Below are 24,747 nucleotides of genomic sequence, written 5' to 3'. Positions count from 1 at the left end.
AGTAATGTGCAGTTATAGTGCTCTTTATAACTTATCTCTTTATAATTTTAGTCATGGAACTTTTTGAATTTGAGTCTTTTCCTCCCTTACTGGGAATTTATCATCAGGTGCTGTCTGCTCTGTGCCCCATCCCCCACAGTGGGGTCTGCAGCCTTCTCCAGCTGAACTGACCTGCAGGGCTCATCTGATCACCTATACAAGATTAGTATGTATGTATATGCTTGTATATGTATGTGTGCATCTGTGTGTATCTATGTGTATGTTTCTATCTGTGTGTGTGTATCTGTGTATGTACAGTATATGTGTGTATGTATGGTATAGTTGTATGGCTGTGTGTGTATGCATGTACAGTATGTGTGTATCTGTGTATGTGAAATAAATTTGTATGGATATATGGTATATATGTATGTTTATGTGCATGTACATACAGTATATGTGTATGTATATGTGTGTACGGTATGTGTATATACTGTATGTGTGTATGTACGGTACGTGTATGTGTATCTGTATGTTCGGTATATGTGTGTGTATGCATGTACGGTATATGTATGTATGTACGGTATGTGCATTTGGGTGTATTTTATATGTATGTACGGTATGTGTGTACTATATGTATATAACTGTATCTGTGTATGTACGGTATATGTGTGTATCTGTGTGTATGTACGGTATATGTGTGTACGGCATTTGTGTGAATGTACGGTATATGCATGTGTGCATGTACTGTATGTGTATGTATGATGGTATATGTATGTGTATCTGTTTGTATGTATGATGGTATATGTATGTGTTTGCATATACTGTATTTGTATGTGTATCTGTGTGTACGTACGGTGTATGTATGTGTATTTGTGTGTATGTATGGTATATGTATGTACGGTATGTGTATACTATCTGTGTATATAACTGTATGTGTGTATGCATGTAAGGTGTATGTCTGTGTATGTACGGTATGTATCTGTGTGTATGTACGGTGTATGTATGTGCAGTATATGCCGGAACAAAATCATTGTTCTCATCAGCACATCGCCCAGTTAAAACTGCAGATATTCTGCTAAGATGATACTGTATGGGGACAGATTGATTTACTAGTGATCATTCTGTCCCCAGCCAGTGTAAAGAGGCTGGAAACAAGTGGCGAATGACTTCAATATTGTTGATCACGCTCGTTTAGTGGCCTGAAATCAGCGCATGTAGCTACAACCAAAATGTTTCTGTTGGTGCAATATGTTAGCATTTGGGGCCCCATTTTAAACTTTTGCCTAGGGCCCCACTTTGCCTAAAACAGGCCCTGATGTCTTTAGTTAGATGTGGAGGTTTTTTTTGTATTATCTGTGGTGGACATTTCTTAGTATTTTAATACTGACCGCATAGTTCTCTGTCCTATCTTTTCTATCTAGCTAGATTGACCTCCTTTGCTAAATTCTGTTTTCAGCCTGTGTATGTTTTTTCCTCTCCTCTCATAGTCAATATTTGTGGGGGGCTGCCTATCCTTTGGTAATTTTCTCTGAGGCAAGATAGTTTTCCCTTTTCTATCTATAGGGTTAATTAGTCCGCCGGCTGTGTCGAGGTGTCTAGGATTGGTAGGTACATCCCACGGCTACTTCTAGTTGCGGTGTTAAGTCCAGGGTCTGCGGTCAGTACAGTTACCACATTCTCCAGAGTACGTCTCATGCCGCTCCTAGGCCACCAGTTCATAACAGTTCCCACTGTGAAGCATGGAGGAGGAGGTGTGATGGTGTGGGGGTGCTTTGCTGGTGACACTGTTGGGGATTTATTCAAAATTGAAGGCATACTGAACCAGCATGGCTACCACAGCATCTTGCAGCGGCATGCTATTCCATCCGGTTTGCGTTTAGTTGGACCATCATTTATTTTTCAACAGGACAAGGACCCCAAACACACCTCCAGGCTGTGTGAGGGCTATTTGACCAAGAAGGAGAGTGATGGGTTGCTACGCCAGATGACCTGGCCTCCACAGTCACCAGACCTGAACCCAATCGAGATGGTTTGGGGTGAGCTGGACCGCAGAGTGAAGGCAAAAGGGCCAACAAGTGCTAAGTATCTCTGGGAACTCCTTCAAGATTGTTGGAAGACCATTACCGGTGACTACCTCTTGAAGCTCATCAAGAGAATACCAAGAGTGTGCAAAGCAGTCATCAAAGCAAAAGGTGGCTACTTTGGAGTACCTACAATATAAGACATATTTTCAGTTGTTTCACACTTTTTTGGTAAGTATATCATTCCACATGTGTTAATTCATAGTTTTGATGCCTTCAGTGTGAATGTACAATTTTCATAGTCATGAAAATACTGAAAAATCTTTAAATGAGAAGGTGTGTCCAAACTTTTGGTCTGTACTGTATATTTTTGGCTGCATTCTCATAAAACTTGTATATACATCTCTTGCTCATTTTGGATGTATTATTTACATCTTTTTGTATCTTCTTTAGTACGTTTTTAAACGTAATCCTCACTATTTTTCAATGTTTTTATCATGATTCTTCTAATAAATCTTTTATCTAATGAAGATTATGTGATATTACTTATGGTACATGCAGTTATTTTTTTTTTGTAGAATTTATTTAAAGAGCAGAGTAAACTTCATTAAAATCAAATTAGCAATATACGGTACATTTCATAGACCAGCCTATATAAAATTCAGATTTTTCATAAAAAAAATGCTTACTTTTTAAGCAAATACAGCACAATATTCCAAGTATACATTTATAGGTTGTGTTCTGCTATGATGTCGTTATTGTGTCATCATAAAACTAATGCTAAATCATTACTGAGGTAGTGGAGTGGAGCGTGCAAGCCTCTTAAGGCCACGTCGAAGATTGCCGGTCTTGATGAATCAAAGCCAAATTACAGATGTGACTTTTTAAGTTATTTTATTTTTCGCAGATTAAACTATAAAACTTTTTTTTATTGGGGAAAACTGGAATGTCGGAAGAGTTGTTTTTGTTTTTTTTAATTAAAAACATACATACAATGTTTTAGTCCTACAAGGGCTGATCGCATATGAACACATTAGATGAATGATGTATATAGTCATGAGCACATCAAATAGTCTTAAACCAGTTAAAACTATTTTGATTCCGTGAAAATAGCACACAAAGAAAACCAAACAATAAAAAACATAGAAAATGAAAAGAGGCAACACTCTAAGTAAAGGGGGGGGGGGGCTGTATTTATTATATTGGACGTTAATCACCCACCATTCCCAAGGTGGTACAAAATGTATGCTATTGTCTGAACATCACAAATATTTATTTGCACTGACATAGGAAAGTTGGGTCAATATCTTTGGGGACTTTGAATCAGGAATTCAATTTGACATAGTTTTGATGCCTTCAGGGTGAATGTACAATTTTCATAGTCATGAAAATACAGAAAATTCTTTAAATGAGAAGGTGTGTCCAAACTTTTGGTCTGTACTGTATATCTGAACACAAGACAAAAATATGCCTACTGTATAATAATCAGTTGGTATGGTCACATGATCTATATTAGTTGTCCAAACAAGTCCACCTGCTAGTTATGACTAGAAAATAACATAACCAAGAGCTGCCTGAAGGTAACTGATGTGTCACCCACACGTAAGTGAAAAGTAGACTGTATATCACATGGATGTAAAAAAAAGTATTTCTGGCTCTATACCATAATATATATATTAAGCATATATCCGCTACAGTTGTGCTCAAAAGTTTACACACCCCGGCAGAATTTTTGCTTTCTTGGCCTTTTTTTCAGCGAATATGAATGATATCTCCAAGACCTTTTCTCCACTCATGGTTAGTGGTTGGGTGAAGCCATTTATTGTCAAACTACTTTGTTTTCTCTTTTTAAATCATAATGACAACCCAAAACATCCAAATGACCCTGATCAAAAGTTCACATACCCCATTTCTTAGTACCGTTTATTGCCCCCTCTAACATCAATGACAGCTTTAAGTCTTTCGTGGTAGTTGCGGATAAGGTTCTTTATTTTCTCAGATGGTAAAGCTGCCCACTCTTCTTGGCAAATAGCCTCCAGTTCCTGTAAATTCATGGGCTGTCTAGCATGAACTGCGCTCTTGAGATCTCCCCCGAGAGGCTCAATGATATTGAGGTCAGGAGACTGAGATGGCCACTCCAAAACCTTCACTTTGTTCTGCTGTAGCCAATGACAGGTCAACTTGGCCTTGTGTTTTAGATCATTGTTATGTTGGAATGTCCAAGTACGTCCCATGCGAAGCTGCCGGGCTGACGAGTGCAAATTTGCCTCCAGTATTTGCTGATAACATGCTGCATTCATCTTTCCTTCAACTTTGCCCAAGTTTCCTGTGCCTTTGTAGCTCACACATCCCCAAAACATCAGCGATCCTCCTCCGTGCTTTACAGTAGGAATAGTGTTCCCTTCATCATAGGCCTTATTGACCTCTCTCAAAATGTAACGTTTATGGTTGTGGCCAAAAAGTTCAATTTTGGTCTCATCACTCCAAATTACCTTGTCACAGAAGTTTTGAAGTTTGTCTTTGTGCTGCTTTGCGTATTGTAGGCGCGATGATACTTTGTGGCATTTGCACAGTAATGGCTTACTTCTGGTGACTCCACCATGCAGCCAATTTTTTTTTCAAGTGCCTCCTTATTGTGCATCTTGAAACAGCCACACTGCTAGTTTTCAGAGAGTCCGGTATTTCAGCTGATGTTATTTGTGGGATTTTCTTTGCATCCCAAACAATTTTCCTGGGAGTTGTGGACAACATTTTTGTTGATCTACCTGACCGTGGTTTTGTTTTTATAGAGCCCCTGATTTTCCATTAGTTAATCACAGTTTGAACGCTGCCAACTGGCATTATCAGTTCCTTGGATATCTTTTTGTATACATTTCCTGTTTTATACAGGTCAACTACTTTTTCCCATAGATCTGTTGACAATTCTTTTGCTTTCCCCATGACTCACAATCCAGAAACGTCAGTGGCTGGATGAAAGATGCAAGAGTCTGTCTGGATTCCAGAAACTCACTCAGCTTTCATGCGCCCCCACTGATTACAAGCAAACAGGTCACAGGTGAGGATGTTACCTTTAGTAGCAATTCAAACCCATTTGTGTCAACTTCTGTGCATGTTATCAGACCAAAATCACCAGGGTATGTGAACTTTTGATCAGGGTCATTTGGATGTTTTGGGTTGTCATTATGGTTTAAAAAGAGAAAGCACAGTAGTTTGACAATAAATGGCTTCACCAACCACTAACCATGATTGGAGAAAAAGTTTTGTGCTATCATTCATATGCTCTGAAAAAAAGGCCAAAAAAGCAAAAATTCTGCCAGGGTCTGTAAACTTTTGAGCACCACTGTATATTGGAAAAGTATAAAAATATATATAAATGTGGCTGAGAAGTCTGTAGAACACCTTCAGGCGGTGACCAATAAAAAGACAATGGTAATAATGTATAAGCAGACTGGATCATGCGTGTTATGCACCTCCACATTAACTATATAATAGACTCTAAATATGTATTGTATAATAGCCCATGATGCTGTAGCTTTGCCCCCTACGCGTGTTTCGCCATGGCTTCTTCAAAGGGGCGATGGATAGGCCAGTCTATGAAAAGTGTGTTGCTGATTTGACTTTAATGAAGATTGTTCTGCTATTTAGATACAGAACTGGATAATTCTCCAAACTATCTGACACCATCTGCTGAAGAGCTTTGCCTTGTAGATAGTGCATACTACATTAATGCCAGCTTTCCTCCACTGCTCCGGGAAGACCGCAAAGTTAACGTACTACTGTCATTTGACTATGGATTATCAGACAGGTTTAAGGTAAGTAGAGAAGGGCAAACTTTCAATTACTAGTAAAATACTTATTGTAGATCCGTAGAATCCAGAATGTACCTGTGTCGGACTAATGCTTGACAATCTCACATTAGATAATTCCTATTTAAGGTGTCTCTGTCAAAAGATAAAGGGGTTTTAAACAAGGGTAACTACTAGATGCACATAATGGTAATTGGTACCAGAAAGACTTTACTGGGTCATATGCCGTTTTTGATCTTCATCTGAAAAATCCTTTGTGAGAATTATTCTGAGATGTTATATGTCAGATTTTCCTTGCCAATCATTAGTCATTCAGACTGTTGTAAGCATTGTCGTTTTGGGAGAAAAGCTGCCATCTGCCGACGATATTTTCAGATGCATGCCAGCAGTGTACATCCACCCCTCTTATAAAATCTGGTTGTTATAATTTCCTATTTTAACCATATTGGGCATCATCTAGTACATGACCTATTGGACAATGTCTTCATCTGCAGAGTGGGAGCATTAGGATGCTTTCACATTGCGTTCTTGCTCACATTCATTGGTCCTGTTGGTTGTCACATCCGAACCCTTCCAAAAACAGAATTCATGTATATGCGCCGACGGGGACATAGGCTATAAGGGGGCCAACGGTCTACGTGTGCTCTGACGTGCATTATTGTCGAGCATATATGCCTACATCTGAGTGTTCGTCCGAAAATAATGCATTTCAGAGTGCGTGTAGCTCTGTCAGCACCATCATAGTCTATGGACTGTAAGCAAATACGCCCGAATCCTGTTTTGCGGAGGGGGGGTTTGGATGCAAGTCCTGACAGGACCCACAAATATGAGCAATGTAATAGGGACCTTAGCAATTTCAAGAGGAAATGACCGAAGCGCATAACCGACATAAGTAGAACAGCAAAATATGAATTTTAGGATTTTTTATTTTTATAATTGATGAAGCAGAAATAATAGGGTGAGTTACATCCAAATGAATACAGATAGATATTTCTTGAAAAAGGTCATGATGGGCCGAAACGTCAAACCTATTATGTGTATAGAAAAAACATATTAATTAAAGTACACTGATTAAAAATAATCAAACTGATGTCTATGCATCTAAAGTAATCTCATTCCGCAATTTATATACAACAATGTGAAGGAAAACTAGCTAATTCCAATGCCATATGCGAGAAGAAGGAGAAGGCACTCACCGATCTAAAATTCCCAACTTTATTTCATCTTCATATAAAACTCCTTGGCCGGGGGAGTGAGGAATGGAGCTCTTGTGAGCAGGAGCAGACGATGGCCGTTTCGCGCTGTGCTTGCGCTTCCATGGGTCAGCAAGGGTCTGACCCGTGGAAGCGCAAGCACAGCGCAAAACGGCCGTCGTCTGCTCCAGCTCACAAGAGCTCCATTCCTCACTCCCCCGGCCAAGGAGTTTTATATGAAGATGAAATAAAGTTGGGAATTTAAAGGTACCTTCACACGAAAGGTACCGTCACACTGAGCAACTTTACAACGAGAACGACAACGATCCGTGACGTTGCAGCGTCCTGGATAGCGATCTCGTTGTGTTTGACACGCAGCAGCGATCTGGATCCCGCTGTGATGTCGCTGGTCGGAGCTAGAAGTCCAGACCTTTATTTCGACGCTGATCACCCGCTGTCATCGCTGGATCGGTGTGTGTGACACCGATCCAGCGATGTGTTCACTTGTAACCAGGGTAAATATCGGGTTACTAAGCGCAGGGCCGCGCTTAGTAACCCGATATTTACCCTGGTTACCCGGGTGCTGCAGGGGGACTTCGGCATCGTTGAAGACCGTTTCAACGATGCCGAAGTCGTTCCCCTGATCGTTGGTCGCTGGAGAGAGCTGTCTGTGTGACAGCTCCCCAGCGACCTAAACAGCGACGCTGCAGCGATCGGATCATTGTCTATATCGCTGCAGCGTCGCTAAATGTGACGGTACCTTTAGATCGGTGAGTGCCTTCTCCTTCTCGCATATGGCATTGGAATTACATGTTTTTTTCAGAAGAGCACCCGTGATCACTATGTGTGGCTGGTTCTAAAATGACTATTGAATGACACATGGGTCCAAGTTTGGGACAACCTCGACTTTTCAGACAGTGCTGTTTACTTTTGTTTGTTTTTTGGCATTTGGAAAACTAGGTAATGCAGATCTGCATAAGGTGTCCTATAGATCCATTGGTTTCCATTGTAAAGAGATAGTATGTGATTATTATATAGACTTCTCAAATTCCTTTCATTTCAGTCTGTGCAACGGACCAAGGAGTACTGCATTGATCATAATATCTGCTTTCCTAATGTCGAAGTGTGTGAGGACGACAAAGCAAATCCAAAGGAATGTTACGTCTTCCAAAACTGTGGAAACCCCAAGTGTCCCACTATTGTGCATTTTCCTCTGGTAAATGACACGTTTAAGCTCTTTAAACATCCAGGTAAGTTACTGCGGCTCCATGAATACGTATCAGCGATATTCCTTGAAAAAAATAAGTTTTAGGATCATCAGCTAAATCAGATATAGGAAGGGAAGCCTCATGTCAAACACGTCTCTGGTTAATTGTCTTAGGAAGAATCCTATTCTTTGTATCTGTTAAACTATAATCATCCCAGTATAGTGAAGTGGGCCCAGAGACTGCCTACCTAAATAGTTTAGCTTCACAAGGGTTTTGGCATATTGTATTGATATAGAGAGGGACAAGGTGTTAATGGACAGCCTTTCTTAATGTTGCAAACACATGAAGCGTAAAATAAATCTGTCACTATTGCTATTTGCTATGTAATCTGAGAGTAGCAACATGATGTAGCAGCAGAGTCCTGTAACAATCTCCTGCTAAAAAACCCTGATTCCAGCGATCACTTGTTGCAGTTTCAATAAAATCAGTGTTTTTTTAAGCAGGAGATTGTTACAGGACTAGTTGTCTTGTGCCATGTAGTCCTGCTTCTGTGTAACCTCACCCACACCACTGATTGCACAGTGTACATAGAAAGCTGCCATAGGCAGAAAGCTGTCAATCAGGGGTGGGGGTAGGAGGACTACATGGCACAAGACAATTAAACTTGTAACGATATAGTTTCCTGCTAATAAAACACTGATTTTATTGAAACTGCAGCAAGCATCACAGTAAGTGACACATTGCTGGAATTAGGGTCTACATTATGCTGCTCATTAATTGCCAATATTTGCTGACAGATTCCCTTTAAAGGATTGCTCCACTACTTTTACATTGATCTATCATTTAGATAGGTAATCAGATGAGCCCGGGGTTCGGCACCCCTACTGTACAGCTTTTCTTGGAGCATCCAGCTAGTGCCCATTTGCCACAATTCAAATGAATAGGAGTTGGTCTCCAGTACAGTCAGCCACTCTCCCAGTTGAGGAAATTCCCATAAGTATTAGAATATCTACTTTTATTTTTTTTTCACAGGGGTTGAACGGTTAACTGATCAAGAAAAAGAAGGAGGAATAGTGGAGTTGGATGGCAGGTCGCCTTACAGGCTACTTAACCCAACGTACAGTGAGGAAGAGTTTCACAAGCTGATCAATCTCACAGAGTACAACGTGGAGAATAACGAGAAGATGATCCTGCAAGCATTGCGCGAGGCCATTACATGCAAGCAGACATGCAAGCCCAGAGATTAGGAAATGCAGTAGATGAAAGTTACATGTACTTTTTCCAAGATCCCCAAGTCATCAACCTATCCAGAGAATTGGGTGCCATGTATCCTGTTAGGAATGGACCAGTACAGCTGCCGCTCCATTCCAAGTGCATAGGACTGGTGGAAAACGCCGAGCACCTGGAGATAGGCGATATGTTTGGAATCTGGGCATGTGTCTGTAATGATATATCCATATGGGGGAAAAATTGCTGTGGGTGGTGTCTGCAACAAAATCTACATGAGTTACCCACAGACTTCGCCTTCAGCACTGCAAGGAGTGAAATCGACAGAATAAAATGGCATGCTGCAGATTAAAAAGGAGCCGAACAGTACAATTAACATGAAGAGATTTTTTTTTTTTTTTGTAAAATCCCATTCACTTTGCTTGTAAATACTACATATTTTCTGTTCTAAAACATCTGCAGCTGATCCGCCCCATGTGAACATACACTATAAAGAAATAGTTTTTGTATTTTGTATTGTTGATAAACTCTGCATATGTGCCAGTATGTGTGTTTTTTTAACCAGTAAAATTTGATAAATTAAATAGCTGTTTGTTACAAATGAATCACTCGTCTGAATGTACAATCTTCACTGTCTATTCTGTCAAGGGTTTTTTTTTTTCTTATGTGTCCTAGGTTAAATGTATAGGTGTTGTTATATCCTTTATCAATGTAAGAAAATTCATTGAAAGAATTAAAGGGATTATCCCTTTTCAGAAAATATTAGCTCCAGGGTGCAGTTTTGTGCAAAAAAAAAGAAAAAATAAACACATTACTCCCGGACCGGTCCAGCGTCGAGTCTCTACCACTGCTTCCATTGTCGACAGCCAATTGGGAGATCAGCGGGAGGTGAGCGTGGCAATCCGTCCACACTGGTAGATCCCCTGAAGTCACCGATTTACTCTTGATGTGACATCAGCGCCAACGCCAGACATTGGGAGCAGCGGTGAAGACTCAATGATGGACCCTGACATGTTTTTTTTATACCAAACTGCACCCGGAGATTCTGCAAACATGGCTGTACAATATGTTGTGGCCTTTTACGATTCAAAGTAAAGTCGGTGTCTGTAGTGTTTAGCTGAAAAGGTTTGGTGCTTTTTTTTTTCTTTTTTATACATTTTTAAATATTGTGCTATTTTAATAATGGATGGATGATGCCTCATGTAATTTACATCGACGTACAAGACATTTTCACATAACATACCAGCCTGCTATATAAGTAATGAAGGAATTTTCCTATGGAAAAAGATTCAAGAAATAACTGGACATCGAAGCAGGAGACACCTACATGTTTTATGGATATTGTTGTCGTAACAAGCCATAAAGTACATACATGGATGGACAGGACATCTACTTACTGTGTGTGGGAACTAGTTTTCCTCATTGCTGCTCAATGGCTGGATTAGGTAGGAAATTTGATAGTATACATATATTGCAAAGTTTCGGTTGTAGTCTAAATCAGTCCTGTTGGGTTGGGTTTCACTTATATACTGAATGGTGTGCGCCATAAAATACTGCAAACCACAAAAAGCCAAGCAGAGCTTCATGACATCACAGATTTAAAATAAATTGGCTGTGAGTGATCATTCTTAGCTAGAAAGCCGATGTAAGCAGTAATAATAATGTAATTCTAATACAATCTATATCCTAACAATACGCTAGGATAGTAACTGGACTTGAGTGAAAAGATTCACTCTTCCCCGATCTGACATCTTAGCACCTCTTACTTGGCTTTGTGACGTAGTCACAATTAGTACATGCGAGAGGCACCTAGGATGTTGGCCACAGAAGTGACGACTACTGGTCTGGCTTTAATAAAGGGCCTTGACTAGATCCTGGACACAAAGCAGTGCAATTTTTTTTCACTCAACTCTACCAGCAACAATTGGGCTAGAGCTACGCAGTAACTTAGGTTGTCCGTCTAAAGATGGCAAGGTGTCACTGCTACAAGTGAATGGAGTTTAACTGCAACAAAGTGGTTATTGCACCAAGGTAGTCACAAAAAAATCCTACTGGGTCCTATTTTTTTTCTTTCTGCAACTTGCAACTTGCAACAGTCACAGTCAGTATCGCAGAGACACATAGCGATCTTTGGTCGTGTGAGCTGTGTAGCACCAGCATAGGTGTAAAAGTAAAATAAGCATTACATTTGTATCTTGTAACATTATTTTTCTGTTATTAAAGCACTTCTCTAAATAAACATTTTTAAATATTGGGGTTCTCTTTCCTTGCCAATATACATACATATACACTTGCAGTCAGACATATATACATGCATGTAGCCAGTCATACATACTTGCAGACAGAAATGCACACATATTCATATTTGCCTGTCTTAATGCATGCATCTATATTATACCAAAAAGCTAGCCCAACTGTGACAACACAGCATTTAATCTTAAAGAGAATCTGTCACCCCAAAAATCGTATATGAGCTAAGGCCACCGGCATCAGGGGCTTATCTATAGCATTCTGGAATGCTGTAGATAAGCCCCCGATGTAACCTGAAAGGTAAGAAAAAACAGGTTATATTATACTCACCCAGGGGCGGTCCCGGTCCAGTCCGATGGACGTCGTGGTCCGGGGCCTCCCATCTTCTTACGATGACGTCCTCTTCTTGTAGTCACACTGTGGCTCCGGTGCAGGCGTACTTTGTCTGCCCTGTTGAGGGCAGAGCAAAGTACTGCAGTGCACAGGCGCCAGGCCTCTCTGACCTTTCCCGGTGCCTGTGCACGGCAGTACTTTGCTCTGCCCTCAATAGGGCATACAAAGTACGCCTGCGCAGGAGCCGCGGCAAGAAGACAAGAAGAGGACGTCATCGTATGAAGATAGGAGGCGCCGGACCCGGACCGCAGCGGGACCACCCCTGGGTAAGTATAATATACCCTGCTTTTCTTACCTTTCATGTTACATCGGGGGCTTATCTACAGCATTACAGAATGCTGTAGATAAGCCCCTGTTGCCGGTGGCCTTAGCTCATATCCGATTTTTGGGGTGACAGATTCCCTTTAATTATCCAGTTGTAAATTCAGTAGTCCCACAAGCATACACTTAACTTTATGTTGACTTTTGAATTTGTGTTTTTCTTTGGTTGGTCAAGTAAAATTATAATTACTTACCGGTAGGGTTGAGCGAAACGGGTCGGCCATTTTCAGAAGTCGCCGACTTTTGGCAAAGTCGGGTTTCATGAAACCCGACCCGACCCCTGTGTGGGGTCGGCGATGAGGTCGGCGATCTTCTGAATCTGGTATCGGAATTCCGATACCGAGTTCCGATATGTTTGCGATATCGGAAATCGGTATCGGAATCCACATTTAAGTGTAAAATAAAGAATTAAAATAAAAAATATTGATATACTCACCTCTCCGACGCAGCCTGGACATCGCCGCTGGTAACCGGCATCTTCCGTTCCTAAGAATGGCGCTTGAAAGACCTTTCGATGACGTCACGGCTTGTGATTGTTCGCGGCGGCCCACGTGACCGCTCAGCGACCAATCACAAGTAATTCACAGGTCCTAAATTCCTCATTCTAGGAATTTAGGACATGAGAATTTCTTCACGGCTTGTGATTGGTCGCTGAGCGGTCACGTGGGCCGCCGGACCAATCAGAAGCCGTGACGTCATCGAAAGGTCCTGAACGCGCTCATTCTTAAGAAGGAAGGCTGCCGGAAAGAAGCAGGGCGCGTCCGAGGGTGAGTATATACCTAATAGGAATATACTCACCCTCGGCTTCTTTCCGGCAGCCTTCCTTCTTAAGAATGAGCGCGTGAAGGACCTTTCGATGACGTCACGGCTTGTGATTGGTCGCGGCCGCCCACGTGACCGCTCAGCGACCAATCACAAGCCGTGACGTAATTCTCATGTCCTAAATTCCTAGAATGAGGAATTTAGGACCTGAGAATTACTTGTGATTGGTCGCTGAGCGGTCACGTGGGCCGCCGCGACCAATCACAAGCCGTGACGTCATCGAAAGGTCTTTCAAGCGCCATTCTTAGGAACGGAAGATGCCGGTTACCAGCGGCGATGTCCAGGCTGCGTCGGAGAGGTGTGTATATCAATATTTTTTATTTTAATTCTTTATTTTACACTTAAATATGGATCCCAGGGCCTGAAGGAGAGTTTCCTCTCCTTCAGACCCTGGGAACCATAGTATCCCATTGCACTGCATTGGGTTTCGTGTTTCGTCCGACCCCGACCTTTTTATAGGATCGGCCGATTTCACTCGACCCGACTTTTGAGAAAGTCGGGTTTCGTGAAACCCGACCCGATCCTATAAAAATAAAAGTCGCTCAACCCTACTTACCGGTAATTTGATCTTCCATGACAGCACCTCACATGAGAGATGGTATCCGCCCCCAGGATCAGGAAACCTGTAGCAGAGATAAAAGAAGGGGACGGCACCTCTCTCCTCAGTTTGTTTCAGAGTATGCAAGGTAACCGCCTAATTAGTTCACATGTATGTTTATTTTAACAGTCACTCTTATTCACCTTCTTTTTTGTTTAATAATAAAAAATGTTTGTGCATCACACAACCATCATCAAGATAGGGCGGGAATTAATGCAGTGCTGTCATGGCTCTGGAAAATCAAATTACCAGTAAGTAATTATCATTTTCTCTCTTCCCCATGACAGCACCACACATGAGAGGAAGAAATAGAAGAGACTCCTAGGGTGGGACAACAGCAGATAACACTTTTCTACCAAAGGCCAGACTTGAGAGCCCTAGATCTAGCCTGTAGTGGCAGAAGAAAGTGGAGGGTGAAGACCATACTGCTGCTCTGCATATCTGTTCTACAGATGCATTTGCCCTTTCTGCCCAGGCTGTGGCTATGGCCCTTGTAGAGTGAGCCGTTACACCCAGTGGGGTGTCTGACCTGAGGAAGAGTAAGACAGTGAAATAGCCATACAAAGCCACCGTGCGATAGTTGATTTTGAAGATTTTTTTTCCCTTTTGTCCCCTGAAAGGAGACAAAAAGGGCTGATGACTGCCGCCATGATTTTGAGGTTTCTATATATTAGAGTAGGCAACGTCTGACATCTAGATAATGGAAGGTTTGTTCTTCCTGGGATTTTGGATTGGCACAAAATGAGGGCAAAATTGTTTCCTGGTCCCTGTGAAATTTTGAATTAACCTTTGGAAGGAAGGCCGGGTCAGTTCTTATGATTACTCTGTCCTCCAGAAAGGTAGTATATGGGGGATTTACAGAGATAGCTTGTAGCTCACAAATACTCCGAGCTGATGTCAGGGCAACTAGGAGCACTGTTTTCAATGTTTAGGCCTTTACTGAAATAGAAGTAAGAGGCTCGAAAGGAGGAGAAGTTAAGGCATTTAAAACTAAATTTAGATCCCAGGGAGCTACCTTGGGTAGTGATTTTGAGGGTCTTGCTACAAAGGAGGCTTGGATGAACCTGTAGACCCAAGGGTGATCTGCAAGTTTTTGTTCAAGCAATGCACTCAGGGCCAACACTTGCACTTTTAGGGTGTTAGTAGATAACCCTCTTTCCAGCCCTTTTTGAATAAATTCAAAAATTTCCTTGACTGGGACTTCCTGATTCGTATTTGACAGCTGTCATCCCGAAAATTCCAGGAATTTTTCCCATATTTTTTTGTCCGATGTTATTTTCTTTCTGCTAGCGAGCAAAGTAGTTACTAAAGGGTTTGAAAACCCTTTTGCTAGTAACAGTCCCCTTTCAAGTTCCAGGCGGTGAGATGGAGTCTGTGCACTTGAGGATGTAGCACTGGGCCCTGGTGCAGGAGATTCAGGATATCCGGGAGGATCCATGGGTCCGAGATAGACATGCGTCTGAGCCATGTGAACCATGCCCTCTTTGGCCAAAAGGGCGCGACAAGGATTATCCATGCATTGTCCTCCTGAATCTTCTTTAGGATTACCGGAATCAATGGAATTGGGGGGAAACGCGTACCCCAGGTGAAACTTCCAATGCTGCAGCAGTGCATCCACTCCTTCTGGGTGTTCTTTTGGATTTAAGAAGTAGAATCTGTTTACCTTCTGATTTTTCCTTGTGGCAAATAGATCCACTTCTGGTGTGCCCCAGATGTCACAGACTTTCCCAAATACCTCTTGATTCAGGGACCACTCTCCCTGGCGTAAAACGTGGCAACTTAAAAAATCCACCACCAGATTGTCCGTTCCTCTCACGTGCATACCTGATAGGGACAAAAGGTTGCTTTCCGCCAATTTGCACAGCTCTTTGGCTTCAGCCATCAGGGATGTTGATCTTGTACCTCCTTGTCGTTTTATATAAGCTATGGTGGTGTTGTCGGACAGTATTGTGATGTGTTTCCCTTGGACTTCTTTCTCTGCATGAAGACGTGCTCGCCTTACTGCCGTTGACTTTTAGGTTGGAGGATGCCGCTCTCATTAAGGGTTCCCATGGACCCTGCAGAATTTGGCCTGACAGGTGTACATAATGGACTTGCCTCTGTAGTTAATACTACCGGATTTTGAATTGACTAAGGTACAGCGTTGTTTAAGTTTTCGATGTTCAGCCACCACTTTAATGATTCTTGCACCTCTGGTGATAGGAGAATCTTTTGATTTAAGTTGTATAGATCAGCTGCCTGCTCAGACAGGATCTGACATTGTAAGGCTGCCGTCACACTAGCAGTATTTGGTCAGTATTTTACATCAGTATTTGTAATCCAAAACCAGGAGTGGGTGATAAATGCAGAAGTGGTGCATATTTTTCCATTATACTCTTCCTCTATTTGTTCCACTCCTGGTTTTGGCTTACAAATACTGATGTAAAATGCTGACCAAATGCTGCTAGTGTGACGGCACCCTAATTCTCTTGTATGGGCTTGTGCCCACTGGACTGCTGGGATTGTCGCTGTTAGGACACCCAAGAGTGATATTGCTGATCTTACTGAGTTGCGTTGACCTAACTGTACCTGCCGTATCTTTTGTTGAATGGTCCAGATCTTTCTCTCTGGGAGGACGCATTCTTGCTTGACTGAATCCAGTCGGATCTCCAGGAATTCCTGTATCTGAGTTGGATTTAGTCTTGACATTTTGAAGTTTATTACCCAGCCTAGACTGGTCAGTGCTTCTAGCACTCTTGTGACTGCCTTTGCGCATTTTTGTTTGTTGTCTGCCACGACAAGAAAGTCGTCCAAATAGTGTACCAGTAGTATATCTTCCTTCCTTACTTAGGACGCCATATTGGAGATTATTTTTGTAAATATACGAGGGGCTACTCAAACCCCGAAGAGAAGACACTGATATTGCAGGTGAGTGGGAACTTGCGCAATCTCCACTACCAACCTTAGGTACCACTGGTGTTCTTCGCAGATTGGTACATGGTAATAAGCGTCAGTTAGATCTATTACCACCATGTAGCAGCTTGAATTGAGTAGCTTTACTGCTGATTTTAAAGTTTCCATTTTGAAACTCTACACACGGATATATCGGTTTAACGCTTTTAGATTGAATATTGTCCTCAATGAGCCATCTGGTTTTGGTGTAAGGAAAAGGGTGCTGTAGAACCCCTCTATTTGGTGATATGGTACCTTTATCAATACTTCTTTCTGTAGGAGGATCTGAACTTCTTTTTCTAGCGTGGCTTGTTTTTTCTTGGCCACTCGAGTGATTATCATCCTCCGTGGTGGGGGGCTGAGGAAACTTAGTCGCAGGCCTTCGGATAATAAATTTATTATCCACTGTGAGGCAGGTAATGCTGACCATTGATGAAGAAAATGTTGGAGTCTTCCCCCACCTTTTCTTTGGCGTCATTGAGGTTTGGAGTGTGATCTAGGGGGAGGCTTATTGAAGAGGAATCCTCTATCTTTCCTCCAGGGTTTTCCTCGCATGGACCTATCGTCTGAGCGTCCTCGGCCACCTCTATTCCCTGATCCTCGAAAACACAAGCGAGCCTCACCCCAACGGCGCCTAGAGAAGGGGGGTGGTGGAAACCGTTTCTTCTTATCCGACACTTTCTCCAGAAGTTCATTTAACGCCTTCCCAAAGAGGTACTGACCTTCACAAGGGACTGAAGAGTTTTACTTTTAATGTAATAAATAGTATTATATCTGCGCTAGAATCAATCCTTCACTAACTGTTTAGACCAGCAGTAGAAAGCACCCGCTTTCAAATGAATAAAAGTGACCCAGTTGTATGGCACATAAATAAAAGAGTAAAAAGGCGCTTCATCTATTAGGTTCGCTGCAACTATATTAAAAATTACATAGCCGATGGATAAAAACCTGGAGATGGTAAAGCCCACATCTACTGTATATATATAATTGTCTAAGGGTTTTTCTGTCTGTCTGTCTGTCTGTCCTGGAAATCCCGCGTCTCTGATTGGTCGAGGCCGCCAGGCCTCGACCAATCAGCGACGGGCACAGCATGGCGACGATGATGTCATAAAGGTTGCCTCGACCAATCAGCGACGGGCACAGTCTGCCGCGAATTCGCCTCGACCAATCAGCGACGGGCACAGTATCGACGTAAATGTCATAATGGTTGCCATGGCGACGATTATGTCATAAAGGTTGCCTCGACCAATCAGCGACGGGCACAGTCTGCCGCGAATTCTGGAATCATCATTGTCCATATACTACGGGGACATGCATATTCCAGAATACCCGATGCGTTAGAATCTGGCCACAATCTAGTCTACTATATAATTGTCTAAGGGTCACTTTCGTCTGTCTGTCTGTCCTTCTGTCTGTCTGTCTGTCGCGGATATTCATTGGTCACGGCCTCTGTCTGTCATGGAAATCCAAGTTGCTGATTGGTCGCGGCAAAACGGCCACAACCAATCAGCGACGGGCACAGTCCGGCGGCAAAATGACCGCTCCTTCCTCCCCGCAGTCAGTGCCCACTCCATACTCCCCGCAGTAAGCGCTCACACAGGGTTAATGGCAGCGGTAACGGACCGCATTATGCCACGGTGTAATGCACTCCGTTACCGCTGCTATTAACTCTGTGTGACCAACTTTTTACTATTGATGCTGCCTATGCGGCATCAATAGTAAAAAGCTCTAATGTTAAAAATAATTTAAAAAAAAAAAAATCGTTATATACTCACCGTCCGTTGGCCCCTCGGATCCAGAACCGGCCTTTCCCGCTCCTCGCGACGCTCCGGTGATCACTCCATGCATTGCGGTCTCACGAGATGATGACGTAGCGGTCTCGCGAGACCGCTACGTCATCATCTCGCAAGACCGCAATGTACTCTTGGGACCGGAGCGCGCGAGGAGCGTCAGTAACCGCTTCGCCTGCATCCGGGGGTCAACGGAAGGTGAGTATATAACTATTTTTTATTTTAATTCTTTTTTTTTTTTAACAGGGATATGATGCCCACATTGCTGTATACTGCGTGGGCTACGCTATATACTGCGTGGGCTGTGCAATATACTACGTACGCTGTGCAATATACTACGTGGGCTGTGCAATATACTACGTACGCTGTGCAATATACTACGTGGGCTGTACTATATACTGCGAGGGCTGTGCAATATACTACGTGGTCTGTGCAATATACTACGTGGGCTGTGCAATACTATGTGGGCTGTGCAATATACTACGTGGGCTGTGCAATATACTACGTACGCTGTGCAATATACTACGTGGGCTGTGCAACATACTACGTGGCTGTGCAATATACTACGTGGGCTGTGCAATATACTACTTGGGCTGTGCAATGTACTACGTGGGCTGTGCAATGTACTACGTGGGCTGTGCAATATACTGCGTGGGCTGTGCTATATACTACGTGGGCTGTGCAATATACTACGTGGGCTGTGTTATACACTACGTGGCCTGTGTTATACACTACGTGGGCTGCATTATACACTACATGTGCTGTGTTATACACTACGTGAGCTGTTATATACTGCGTGCGTGGGCTCTTATATACTACATGAGCTGTGTTATATGCTACGTGGGCTGTTATAAACTATGTGGCTGTGTTATATGCTATGTGGGCTGTTATACACTCCGTGGGCTGTGCTATATACTACGTGGCTGTGCTATATACTCCGTGGGCTGTGCTATATTGTTGTGAATTCCGCTCTTGGGCTCCCTCCGGTGGTTGTAAGTTGCACTTTTGTGAGTTCTGCTCTTGGGCTCCCTCCGGTGGTTTTAAGTGGAACGGCTGCTCCTTGGATTTAGCTGTCAGCAGCTGCTTCCACTGATCGTCTATTCTGGCTCGGCTATTTAAGCCTGGCTCTATCCTCAGCCAGGGCCAGTTGTACTAGGAACATCCCACGGCTACTTCTAGTGTTGTCTTAAGCTCAGGAACTGCGGTCAGTACAGGTACCACCTCCTCCAGAGCTCGTCCCATGTTGCTCCTAAACCACCAGTTCATAACAGTACAACTGGCCCTGGCTGAGGATAGAGCCAGGCTTAAATAGCCGAGCCAGAATAGATGATATGTGGGCTGTTATACACTCTGTGGGCTGTGCTATATACTACGTGGCTGTGCTATATACTCCGTGGGCTGTGTTATATACTACGTGGCTGTGCTATATACTCCGTGGGCTGTGCTGTATACTCTGTGGGCTGTGCTATATACTCCGTGGCTGTGCCTCATACTACGTGGCTGTGCTATATACTACGTGACTGTGCAATATACTACGTGGCTGTGCTATTTACTATGTGGCTGGGCTATTTACTACGTGGGCTGTTATATACTACATGGCCGGCCGCGAACAATCAGCGACAGTCGCAGTCCGGCTGCGAATTCGCGCGGGATTTGAACCACACTTCGCTAGTTGGTCACGGCCGGCCAAATCCTGTGTATTCAATGTATTATTCTAAAATCTTCATAAATAAACTACATACATATTCTAGAATACCCGATGCGTTAGAATCGGGCTACCATCTAGTTTAAGAAATAACTGTAGTGAGTTTACCTGGTACACCTGCAGAAGTGGTACGCAGTCGTCCACTTCTCTACTTGTGTTCGATTTAAAGAAGTCCAGCGTATTGTCTTCAGATGAGCGAACTATGGGTGCTGCCCCGGCTGGAAGCAAAACACCCTGAAGTCGTTTCACACGTGGAGTAAATGAGCGCTGCCAACTTAAGGCGCTTGGTTCTCTGTCAATGCAGGACCTTGCGTGACGTCACGGTTACGTGATCACTCACGTGACTGGCTAAGGAAAGCGCGGTGGACCAATTCCTACGCGTTTCGGAATCAACGTATTCCTTCATCAGGGTCACTTTTATTCATTTGAAATCGGGCGCTTTATACTGCTGGTCTAAACAGTTAGTGAAGGATTGATTCTAGTGCAGATATAATACTATTTATTACACTTATAGCCAGTGATACAGAAGAGTGGCACTGTATCATTAACAGCTGCAAGATCGACAGTGTATGAAGCGCCACTAGTGTTTTAGTATCTATTTAGAGTTTTACTTTTGACTGAAAATCTGCAGCCCAGTTTTTTAGCCATAGTGCCCTGCGTCCTGAATTTGATAGGGCACATGAATGGGCGGCACATCGAATGGAGTTAACTGATGCGTCCGCTAGGAATCCTGCCACTTTCTGTAATGAGGGTATTGCCTCCAATACCCTCTCTCTCGGGCATTTATTTTTTAGTTGTTCACTTAATTCTTCAAGCCACTTGACCATAGCACGAGCTATGCAAGTGGCCGTAACCCCAGGCTTAAATGACCACGCTGACGCCTCCCAAGCGGATTTTAAAAAGGCATCGGCTTTTTTTGGTCAAGGGGCACCCATGTCCTCGAATGGTAAGGCTATTCCTCTAGGCGTACTGGCGATAGCCGTATCCAGTCTAGGAGCTTTTTCCCATTTTTCACAGACCTCCTTATCAAATGGGTATTTACATTTAGGTGTCTGAGGCACGGACATCTTTTTGTTAGTTTTTTTCCATTCCCTCTTAATTAAATTTAGCAGGTAGTCATGAAAAGAGAAAACCCTGCGTTTTTTCACCTCTAAGTTGCTAAACATGGAATCTTGTACTGTGCGTTGTTCTCTGGGCGTTTCGACCCCCATGGTGGACCTAACCAACTTAATTAATTCCCTGATATTTTCGGACAAAAAATAAGGACGGCCATACTCCTCATATGACATCTGAGGGGGTTAATTCTCCCGCTTTTTCCTCTGAATCTATATCCGAACTTTGGGGTTTTTTTTAGAAGCATGGGGAGGGGTGTGTTTTTCAGAGGTGAATACTGTTTGCTCCTTTAACTGCTCCCTCACTGTTATCTTCACCTCATCTCGAATGATGGTTTTTATACTTTGGAGCAGGGACGGTGATTCCTCGGCTACTGTTTTATCAATACATATGCGACAGATCCGTTTATCATATGTTTTAGGTAGGGTTTCCCTGCATAAAGCACATGCCCTATTCTTCTGTTTTGATGTGGCTTTTTTAACCTAAAAATACAAAACATGATATAGGGCTATCACTACTAGTGTTTTTTTGCCTTACAAAGGCACTCACCCACTGAACCCCCTGGGTACCACGGTAGGTTGAGGGTCCTCCGGTGTGCGTACTTCTGCAGCGGGGTTTGCCATGTCTCCTGAGGCTGTTTGCTGCTGTGTGTACTACACACTGCCTTTTTATTAGGGTAAGAGCGGTGTGCGCACTCCTGGAACGACTCCCTCCTGGACGCGCGAGCGTCGTGATGGGTACGCCTCCTCCCGGCCCAGCCTCCTGACAGGAGTGGCCGCCGGGGAGTTCAGCAGGGGGATGAGTGAGGCATCTGACAGCTCCTCTCGGCCAGGATTACAGGCGCGCACCACCGCGCCCAGCTGCTTCTCCACCTACTATGGACCTCGGCCTCCGGGCTGGATTCATCAGAGGGAGATCCCCCTGAAAGTATGGATCTTGCTACAGGCATCCACCTGCAGGAACAGGAAACCAAAACTGAGAGGCGCCGCCCCCTTCTTTTATCTCTGCTACAGGTTTCCTGTTCCAGGGGGTGAATACCATCTCTCATGTGCGGTGCTGTCATGGGGAAGAGAAAACACAGACTATTGTTCGTAGAAGCCTGGATGTTGACTTTTGAGTTGGTGTGTTGTAACTTACTGTGTTATCTGTTATATTTGTTAATATGTTGATTACACATTGCACCAGGCTAGCTAGTTTGTTGACCCACAAATCAGAGAAGGATGAAAAATGCAGATTGATTGATTAATTACTTAAACAATGAGAATTAAACTTATCCTACCGTCCCTCAGACCTGTGGATCATGACCTGAGCCACAGATGTGGGTATGAAAAGGGGTTTCTAGCTTTCTGCAAGAAGAAACAAGTGACTTGCCAGAGAAACATCCAGGACACCATGGCTCCAGGGGACCATGGTGCCAGCTTGAAGAACACAGATCTGCTCCACTGACCATCACTGATCCCATGGATACGTTTGGGGAAACCACAATTTGGACTCACTGGTCAAATGACCCCCATTGAGATGTTCGGAGAGTCACAGAATGTTAGAGTTGGAAAGGACCTCAATGGGTCATCATGTCCAACCCCCTATTCAATGCAGGATTCACTAAACCATTTCAGCCAGATGTCTGTCCAGCCTCTGTTTGAAGACTTCCATTGAAGGAGAACTCAACACCTCTCATGGCAGCCTGTTCCACTCATTAATCACCCTCACTGTCAAAAAGATTTTTTCTAAAGCCTAATCTGTTTCTTCTCTGTTTCAGTTTCAAGCCAGAAGCCAATTTGCGACACTCCAGTCACCTGGCCCCATACCTCAATGGACTGTCAGCTTCCTGAGCTTGACGCTACCTACTATCTGTGGGTGACAACCAAAAGTGGGGTGCCACAGGTGGGGGTAGTCGGGCCGGAAAGCTCCAAAGTCACAGCTGCTCTAATCCCAGCGAGCCAGCATCAAGCAATTTTCATCATCTTGAGTATTTTGCTGGCACTGTTCTATATGTTATTGTCTGTTTTGGTGGTTCGATAAAGTATTGCCACACTATTTTACCCTCACAGTGTTGTCAGAGTAGTCTTATGCCAATGGAAAAAGGAGAGAGGGCATTTATTGGGATGAGCCCAAAGCACCCGCTGTCCCCCGTGTCGCCACATTAACCTGTAAGGGGTACAGTGTGGCCCCAGTGAACACAAGAGGGCACAGTGTGGCCTCACTGAACACGAGGGGGCACAGTGTGGCATTATGGTAAGGGGGTACAGTGTCATGAATGAACATAAGGGGCTACAGTGTGGCATCTCTGAACATAAGGGGGTACAGCAGTAGCGAAGCTACCGGGGGGCAGAGGGGGCCATCACCCTGGACCCGGTGGTCAGAGGTGCCCACCTGGAGCTACGCTACTGCGAGCGTCGATACAGATACATTCTGCCGCAGAGCAGGGAGAATTGATCTCCCTGCTCTGCTGCTATGGGGCCCCTTAGCAGGCGGGGGGCGGTGCCAGCAGTGTGCCCCTGCCCGTCATCGCAAGGTCAGCTGTTTCAGCATTTAGTCGATACAGCTGACAGCATTGATGAGGGAAGGAGCGCTGCGCTTCTTCTCTCATCATCCCCCCTGTCAGCGTCTGACGTCACCGACAGTGGGCGCGATGATGTCACTGCCCGGCGCCCGCTGTCAGGAGATGAGTGGGAGCTTGGAGCACCGTGGGAACAAAGAGGAAGAAAGGTGAGTATTTACTGTTTTTTATGGGGTCTGCCTTATACTACAGAGTCTACCTATGGGGAGCTGTCTTATACTACTGGGTCTGCCTATGGGGGTGTTGCTTTATACTACAGGGTCTGCCTATGGGTGCTGTCTTATACTACAGAGTCTGCCTATGGGTTGCTGCCTTATACTACAGGGTCTGCCTATGGGATGCTGCCTTATACTACAGGGTCTGCCTATGGGGGTGTTGCCTTATTCTACAGTATTTGCCTATGGGGGTGTTGCCTGCCTTATACTACATGGTCTGCCTATGGGGTGCTGCCTTATACTACAGGGTATGCCTATGGGGGTGCTGCCTTATACTACAGGGTCTGCCTATGGGGTGCTGCCTTATACTACAGAGTCTGCCTATGGGGGCTGCCTTGTGCTATAAAGTCTGCCTATGGGGGTGCATTATACAATAGAGTCTGCCTATGGGGAGTGCATTATACTATATTTAGGACGATCTGGTGCATTATCATTATGGAGGCTATCTCAGGGGCCATTATACAGTGTGGGGATTACAGTGAAGGGGCCATCATACAGTGTGGCGATTACAGTGAGGGGGGCCATCATACAGTGTTGGAGCCATCAGTTTGGGGGCTACTAAGGGGTCAGTATACTGTGTGGGTGGTACTATACATTGAGGGAGCATTATACTGT

At 43.8% G+C, this 24,747-nt stretch overlaps 1 protein-coding gene across 1 annotated transcript in view; it reads left to right on the top strand.

Moving 5' to 3' along the window:
* LOC143775664 (cytosolic phospholipase A2 delta-like) overlaps window positions 1-10,085 on the top strand; it is a 58,236-nt gene extending 48,151 nt beyond the window's left edge. Inside the window, exons 19-21 of the mRNA XM_077264063.1 lie at window positions 5,646-5,812; window positions 8,063-8,249; window positions 9,240-10,085. Coding sequence (XP_077120178.1) covers window positions 5,646-5,812; window positions 8,063-8,249; window positions 9,240-9,454 — 569 coding nt within the window. The 3' untranslated portion in view covers window positions 9,455-10,085. The remainder of the gene's footprint in view (window positions 1-5,645; window positions 5,813-8,062; window positions 8,250-9,239) is intronic.
* Window positions 10,086-24,747: the final 14,662 nt, after the last annotated feature.

This window comes from Ranitomeya variabilis, chromosome 1 (assembly GCF_051348905.1).
Source record: "Ranitomeya variabilis isolate aRanVar5 chromosome 1, aRanVar5.hap1, whole genome shotgun sequence".
NCBI lineage: Eukaryota > Metazoa > Chordata > Amphibia > Anura > Dendrobatidae > Ranitomeya > Ranitomeya variabilis.
The sequence above is the reverse complement of the archived record's forward strand: the minus strand, read 5'-3'. Positions and strand labels throughout refer to the sequence as shown.